At 40.2% G+C, this 8828-nt stretch overlaps 1 protein-coding gene across 1 annotated transcript in view; it reads right to left on the reverse strand.

Moving 5' to 3' along the window:
* Positions 1-123: 123 nt before the first annotated feature.
* LOC308407882 (uncharacterized protein) overlaps positions 124-8828 on the reverse strand; it is a 65955-nt gene continuing 57250 nt past the window's right edge. The window contains exons 2-3 of the mRNA XM_080899825.1: positions 1395-1677; positions 124-1258 (exon numbers count right to left, since the gene is read on the reverse strand). Of these exons, the coding sequence (XP_080755951.1) occupies positions 1178-1258; positions 1395-1667 (354 nt within the window). The 5' untranslated portion in view covers positions 1668-1677 and the 3' untranslated portion in view covers positions 124-1177. The remainder of the gene's footprint in view (positions 1259-1394; positions 1678-8828) is intronic.

An 8828-nucleotide genomic window follows, 5' to 3' on the forward strand; every position in this document is an offset into this window, starting at 1 on the left:
TTCCTCCACATCCGTACCATTGATTCATTTGATTCATTAATGTTGAATTCTCTCGCAGCTGCTCTATTCCCACGTTGTTGCAGTATATTACGGTTTTTCTCAAATGCTGAAACACATTTCACAAACGTTTCCACCATGTTCCCCAATGTCTAAACACAGCACCCTTTTCTAAAGCTACATAAACACAACCACACCTTCCCACTGCAAAACTCAGACTTTCACACCAAAAGAGCAGCTCGAAGCTTTCAAAACTGCAAACACTATACACATCATTACACACTACAGCAAAACAATTGAAAACACAATACTCAATTTGTGAGAAGGTTCTTTGTTTCATAACTGCCAATGCATATTTTTAGAAACTATACAGTAACGGATCGTCGTAGATCTCTGCAGAGGATTAGGCATTTAGATTTGTGAGTTTCATATGAAGAGTATAAATCTATAGAAAATCCTGCATGTACGTACACTACTGTAACACAACTCAATGCAAAAGCAGAATCTATTGCACACAACAGTACTCCTGAAAACATGATCAGGGTGTGAAGTTTTTTTATTTACGTTATTCACACCACACACACACATCACAATCACTGTGTGGCATCATGTCGCTGAGCTGCATCGGGCCACATCACCTCATTCACATCGCAGGCTATATTGTCTCTTGCCAGGCACCGCGGGAAAAATGCCCTGGAATGGCGAATCCATCCTTGGAAGGCCTCCGCTGAGATGTCAACACAGGCCAGCTCCATTGCCCTTAGGAGGTTCTCTCTTGTGTATGTTTGTCTGTCATAAACCTTCCATCTCCACGATAGGAAGAACTCCTCTATAGGGTTCAGGAAAGGGGAGTAGGGTGGCAGACAGACGTTTAAAAAGTGGTCACTGTTGGTGGTGAACCGCTCGCTGATTTGGTTTGTTCTGTGGAAGCGGACATTGTCCCAAATGATTACATAAATGTGATGTGCGGGCCCAGGATAGTGTTGTTGGCGGTCCAGGAGGATGTCTTTTAGCTCCTCTGTGAAGGTGAAGAGACATTGGGTGTTGTAAGACCCAAGGACAGCATGCCGGTGGACAAGCCCCTCCAAACCCATGGCCGCACAAAGGGTAATATTACCCCCCGTTGGCCAGGGACCTCAGTGATGGCTCTTTGGCCAATGATGTTATGGCCTCTTTGCCTTCATTTCTGCAGGTTGAAGCCAGCCTCATCCAGGAAGAGGTACTCATGAGGTCTGGCCATCGCGTCCAACTGTAACATCCTCTGTGGAAATGTGAAAGTGCACAGGTGTTCAGAACAACAGTCAATCAGGTACCATAGTATTGTCCAGAAGTAATGTAGGCCACTGAGCAACACAGTATGTCCACTAACTGTACTGTGAACATGGATGTATACTTACTTGCACATACTCGTAACGTAGGTCTTTGTGTCGCGCAGAGTTGCGCTCAAAGGGAACCCTGTAGACCTGTTTCATCCGCGTCTTTTTGCGTCGGAGAACTCGGTATATTGTGGCCAAGCTGACATCGTCAATGCTCTCAAAGTTGACATTATCGGCAATGACTTTGTCTCTGATCTCCCGGAGTCTGATGAGGTTGTTCCCACGAACCATATCCACAATGAGGGTTTCTTGTGCCGCTGTAAGTATGGCAACCCTCCCACCTCTATGTGGCATTCTTTCAACTCTAAAGAAAGAAACATGTGTTGTCAATTGACATGTGTTACAATACAGGCACAACTGATTTGAACTCCTCTTCCTCGTTGGCCTGCTCCTCTTCTTCCAGGACCAGCTCTTCTCCCTCCTCTGCATCGAATTCCTCTTCCCCTGACTCTGCCTTCATCCATTGTGTTTGTTTGGAATCTGCACTCTGAACTTGCTTTTATAAATGCAGGGCTCGCAAAATCGCTAGCCCGATGTCCCAGAGCTAGCGATATCTCCGGTCGGGCGACCAAACTCTATCTCAGCCCCGTCCGTCGGGTTATCATATAGCCCGACGGACGGGGCTGAGATAGATTTAGTGACTTTGTCGCTATATTTAGCGAGTTTTCAGACCCCCTTAGCGACTGTTTTTCTAAAAAGCGACTAGCAACAAATCTGGCAAATTTTTCTGGTATTATTGGAGACTCCGGGACGTCGGGCTAGCGATTTTGCAGGAAGCTAAAATATATAATGGAAACAATTTTTTTTTTCACTTGTGAAAGAAATCATAGAAATGTAAAATAAGATCAGAGAAGAGAGATTTTATTAGTCCCCCAGTAGTGGAAATTCGCATTATTACAGCAGCGGAGTGGACAGAGCAGGGATAAATAGATGTTGCATAACCTAACAACAATATTTAATAGAAAAAACAATAATAATAAAAAAAATTACAACATTTTTAAGCTGTTGTGGAAACAACATCTTGCTCCAAACCTCAGGATGGATATTTCCCATGATAGCAGTTAATATCTTACCATCTGCACTGTGTGCTACTGACTTGAGCACACAATAACTCTGGTTAATTTCTAAATATTAATAGAAAAAGAATTTCAAAATTCTGAATTAAAAATGACTCATTTTTCTTTCAGGTCTACACTTATGACAGTAAATTAGGTACCAGTTTATTTAAACTGGAACCTCAGGAATCAGGAATTCAGTGTGAAAAAATAGCCGACTGCTTTAACCTGGCTCTTGTTTCAGGCTTCGTACAGTCATCAGCTGCTTAATTAGGCACACTTGTTCTGCTGCTTGTTTACATAAATATCTCATCAACAAATACATGGCAGAAACTTCGTGCATTTAGATATGCAGACATAGTCAAAAGGAAATTTAAGTGACTTTGGTTGTTGGTGCAAGATGGGCTAACCAAAGTATTTCAGAAACCTCTGCTCTGCTGGGATTTTCCCACACAACCATCTCTAGGGTTTACAGAGAATGGTTTGAAAAAGAGAAAATATCCAGTCAACAGCAGTACTGTGGGTGAAAATACCTTAATCATGCTGGAGGTCAGAGAACCATGGCCAGAATGCTTTGAGCTGATAGGAATGCAAGAATAAGTAAAATAAGCCTTGTACTCAAGGCATGTGGAAGAGTATCTCTGAATGCATCACTCAACATTTTGAACCTTGAACCAGATGGGCTACAGCTGCAGAAGACCACACTGAGTGCCAAATCTGTCAGTGAAGAACAGGAAACTACTGCTGCAATTCACACAGGCTCCCCAAAATCGAAAAATTTTGCTTGGTCTGATGACCTTCGATTTCTGCTTTGACATTCGAGGGTCAGGGTGAAAATTACCAGCAGGAGAACACAAAGCTCTCAAACTGGTTTGTTGAACATGACAATTAGATCACTGCACTCAAATGGCCTCACCAGATCTTAGTCCAAAACAGGAACTTTGGGATGTGGCGGTTTCACAACAAACAGGATGTTAACTGACAAATTAGCAGCATCTGTGAGATGCTATCATGCCAATATGAAAAAACTACATACTTTGATCTGAGGTACAGTGTTTTCTGGAAAACAGCCCAAGCAGAGTCCTTAACCTCCTAAGACCCAATTTCTTGCAATCATTTTTAATTTCTCTTTGCTATTTGGCTTAATAATGTTAGAAAGAAACAACAATTGTGCCCCTTACAGCAGCGGTCCCCAACTTTTTTTGCACCACGGACCGGTTTATGCCTGACAATATTTTTACGGACCGGCCTTTAAGGTGTCGCGGATAAATACAACAAAATAAAACTAGTACCAGTACTGAAAAAAAAGAAGATTTATTCATAACACACGGGAAAAGACCCAGGAAAACAGAGTTAACGATAAAAACGATAACAAAATAACGCTGAAAACCGATAAAAACCCTGAAAACCATACATTTCACACCTGAGCCTCAACTCTCACGGCCCGGTACCAAACGGTTCATGGATTTTGATTACTGGAGCAATAATCTTAATGGTAAGTAAAGAAACGCTCCACCACAGGCAGTCACTTACAGCACACATTTTCACAGGTTTTTATTGCTTCCTGTGGTGTTCTCCTCTGATGGGGGCTAAAAATGTGACTTTAATACAATACGAGCCCAATTATACAGCACCTTCTGTTGAATTAAAACGTGTCAGAATTTGCATTTGGGTTTAACCTAATTCACCTTAATGTGGATGTTCTTGTTAAGCAGAAATGTAAATGAGAAAGTGAATAACTATCAAGACCTTTCTTGTTAGCGGTTTCGGCAAAGCCTCATGGAGACAGGCTTGTCAACTACTAAATCTCTGACACTGAAGGCTTTAGTCATCAGGCTGATAGCTATCCAACGTAAGTATATCCCTCCATTTGCGACGGCACTTCAATCTAACATGCCCCCAGGATCAATGACATCGCCTCTGTGACTCCCAATTTAGGTTAATATCAATTTGTCATATAGTAAGCAAGTCTGCTGTGTCTTCCTTCACCTGCTTAGGGTTAGAGCAACCTTGCTGTTGCCTCACCATATTACTAAATTAAAAATGTGAGTAAACAAATTCAGTGTTTGATCAAATACATTAAGCACTTCCCCGCACCAGATCTCTCTCTCATCTACTATCTTCTATCCCTGCATTGCACCACATGAAAAGAAGCAGGTTAGTTGAGTGGTGTCCAGAGCCCCGTCAGTTTCAACATCTAGATTTGGGCTTCGTTATTAGGAATCAATCCATCCTGTTGAAGTGTCCTTCAGCAACACATTGCATCCTAAACTCGCACGTCTCTAAAAAGAGAGCACAAAAGAGAACCTCCCCGTCGGGACCAATAACACATCGTCAGATCATTATTATTATAATTGCCAACCCAAGTGGGATCTGAGTCACACAATATGAAAACAATGTCAGTAACACTTGGATACCTTCATTGTGAAGCGTATTGGCTCAGCTTTCACTGACATAGCTGCAGTATTTACGTCGTGAGGTGCGTGCTGAGTGGATGGCAACACAAGCTCTGAGGTGTCCTACTGTATGTGCCAGGCTGTCATAACTTTATAATAAAATTAAAACATCCTGTGCAGAAATATCATGCTCGTGGTGAGATATCTTAAATGGCACAATAAAAAGGGAAATATCAGCTAATACCAGAATATCATATGATACAATACAGCCACATAAAAAGGATGGAAACTGAGAAAAGACACTGTGAAAGTCTAGCTTATTGTTAAGAGACAAGCAGCAGGAATGCAGGTCTGTTATGGCACAGAATGCAGTTATTTTCTGTACTGTTGAGAGCTAATTTCCTTTTGTTTTTCCACAGAGATATTTATAAGGGTAGATAACAGTGTATGCATGTGTTTCTATTGTTGTTTCAGACTGATAAACCGGCTAAGATCAGTTCAAACACTTGGAATGCTTTGAGGAGCCTCGCCTCAGTCCTTTTATCGCACTGTTTACCCCAACATGTTTTCTCAGGCTTTTCACAGCAATGTTTTACTAACATTGAGAACACTGAAATGTATTTGTACTTAGTTATGCAGAATAAACAATTTTAGCAGCTATGGGATGGATTGCTCTGAACCCTAATGGTGGTGACATTGTTCTAAGATACATTGTTAAGACACAGTGGATACAGATGCATCAGTGCCAACCTCCAAAGCTGAAACATTAAGCTTCCAGAAAAGGCTCAAAAATGTAAGTCCTTGTGGCCACTTGAGACTTGCTCAGAAAGCATAGACTCACATCTTAACATACCCCATTGCACAGCATTAAAAAGGATGTTTGCTGCCTAATGCAGATGGTTGGTGTGACAAAAGTGAACACTGGGAATAGGATGAGACTAAAATTCAGTGAGGTCTTTAGAACGACTTGGTCTTTGACAAATGTTTGTAAAGGCAGACTGCATCATTCGGTGCTTGGTTTTATACATTTGTGGCATTGGGACTGAACACACCTAAATTCAATGATTCCAATGTGTGGCTTAATCCAGCGGTCCCCAACCCCTGGGCCACGAACAAATCGTTTGGTACAGGGCCACGAGAGTTGAGGCTCGGGTGTGAAATTTATGGTTTTCAGGGTTTTTATTGTTAACTTTTTGTCCATGTAGTGTTCATGCACAACAAGCACACCATTTACTACCTCAATTCTGTATTTGCTAAGTAGGTAATAAACATCACTGTCAAGTCCTCTTTTCTTCTTTGTACCACATCCAAGGATGGACACTTTGTAGCACTGTTTAATCTTACCTGATCATTCACACCACCCCTTCACTTATCAGTCACTGAAATGCTCTGCATGTTTTTCCCCCAGTTTGGGATTTGTTTTTCAAAAATAGGGAAATGCTATTTTCTACTAATAACAAGTTTTTTGTTTAGTTTTTTTCCATTTTAAACATAACATTTCTTCCCAAATGAGCTATTTGTCAGAGGAAAAATTATAAGTATTACAGTTGTCTAAAACATTTTAATGTTAATATGTGGTAAAGATGCTATGTCGCAACATGAAGCTTGAAGTTACTGAATTATTTTGGAATTTAGTTATATTAGCAAATATTCTTACTTTGCACCTCATGAAATTTATAGGTCAAATCATATCAGGGTTTTGGGCTTATCCAGTTTTGAGTTCTTTTTTTAATTAAAATCCCTGCAGCTAAAATTTTCTAACTTTCTTAATAGTAGTATTTCCATTTAATTTGACAGAGATATTCATGTTCCCTCACATGATGAGCTCTGATAACTTTAGTGCTTGCACGTCATCACATTGAAACATCAAATAGCTCTCCAAATATTGCTAATTTTGAACATTTCCATATTTAATGTGAGCAGTATATATGAGAGAAAATAAATGTAACATGGACCCTTTAGTCTGTTACTGCAGTATGATCTAGAATATTTACGTTAATAGTGTGCCTCTTAATTTTAACCCAACATGCATATAGTAGGCTATTTTAAACTTATTTCACTCTTAGTGGCACAATGAGTCTATAGTTCACATCATGCTGTTCTTTTTAAATCATTATAGGTTTTATAGATTTTAATCTTAACCTAATTTTGAGGACATTTTGCTTTCTTGGCAAAACTGCCTGATTATTTGCTAATCCTCACAAAAATCCTAAAGAACACTAAGAGATGAGATCTAATCACTTCCGTTACATAATTCTGTGCAGTTCAGAAAACCTTCGCCGGTTTATAGACTGCATAAAAGTCAGACATGCAGAAAAACAGAGCAAATTTAAGATGCAAGTGTGGCCAGTGTACAGTGGTTTGTGTGTTTGACCCTGAGGAGGAAATGTGACTGATGATGCCCCTCAGATAGTGGTTATTTTAGTCTGATCAGCTTTTTCCATAGTCATGAATCAGATGATGGGATGAGAATAACAGAAAAGGAACTCTGCTGTGTGGAGGTTACAAAAGCTGCAAGAGAGGGAAACTTTCTTGCAGCTTGGCAGGAATCACAAAATATGTCCGGCAACAATTAAGTCTCCTGAGAAGTGAGCAGGAGGATGTGCTTATTCAGGGTCTCTCGGCTCGGACTCAAACCCAGTGATGGTACACAAGAAGAGATCCAGAGCAGACAATGCGGTCTCTTTGCAGCACGCAGAATTTGCAAATATCAATCTGTCTATTCTCTGTAGCTGACTCCCAGGCTGCTGGGTTACAGTATGTTGTCTTTGGGTAATAATCGCGTGTTTTCACCTCAGAGCACCAGCGGAGACAGTGTTGAGGTGTAGCTTGGTCAAATTAAATTGAAATTGGTGGGGTGGTACAGCTTTACAGTGGGACACAGACAGAAACGGAGCCAGTAAATGAAGGATGAAGGTTTGTCTAGAAATCTATGTGTGTCTTGTGTGTGACAGGAGTGACAGTGAGACTGTGTGTGTGTGTGTGTGTGTGTGTGTGTGTGTGTGTGTGTGTGTGTGTGTGTGTGTGTGTGTGTGTGGGAGGATAGATGGGTGGGCTTTCACCCAGTTGGAGAGGGAGACGTATTGCTGCATTTTGAAGACAGTGTCTCCTCCATGCAGGATTGCTTCACTTGCAGTGTTGTATTTCTGGAAATCATCATATTTATTTTGCAGTATCATGTCAGCATATTTGCTTGATGTGTGAGTACGCAGCCTAGTTATTACAAAAGCAAATTTTCCTCTGATATTGAGATCGAACTGTGGAAACACCATGGAGAGTCCCTCTAAAATATTTCAACTACAGTTCAAACCAAAGGCTATCAATGATGTCAGTAAATGCAATACTTAAACTTATACGATCAAGAATAATAATTAAGACCTTGGTTTGATTGTGTCATTTAATTGGCTTACAAGTGTTTATATTTGCTTGTAGCCCTCTAGGTGGGGGTGGTAATCTCTGACGGCTTGGCTAGAGAGAACAATCTGTCTCCTTATAAGCATATTCAAATCTCCAAAGATCCATCACTGTCTATTGTTATTATTAGTTTTGGCATAAAAAACTAATTTAGCAATCACAGTTGGATAATTAAAAATCCAACTAAATCCATTCCCGCAGGAGTGAGTGCACTGGATGGCTGAGACTGCGTCGGGATGCATTTCATTTTCTGTGATGTGAACCTTTTAAAACCCTGGTTAATCTCTGTACATTGCTGGAAAAGTCTTTTTTCCTGTTTTGTTCTATTACACTGTTAAATAAAATCAGATTTTGACAGTGATCAACACAGAAGACCTGCTAAATACAATTTATCACAAACAATATCAAATACACTTTATTTATTCCAGAGTTGTCAAATTCTTTGGCAAAACAAATGATGTGTTTGAATAATTATTTATCCCCTTTAGTAATGCAGCACATACTAAACTGTGTCATATATTAAAAGTGACTTTTTTATATATAAATGGGAAGTTTTAAATGATTATAGTAAGCATTAAAACTCACGACAA

The sequence above is a fragment of the Rhamphochromis sp. 'chilingali' genome, assembly GCF_963969265.1.
Source record: "Rhamphochromis sp. 'chilingali' genome assembly, chromosome: 12".
NCBI classification, from domain to species: Eukaryota; Metazoa; Chordata; class Actinopteri; order Cichliformes; family Cichlidae; genus Rhamphochromis; species Rhamphochromis sp. 'chilingali'.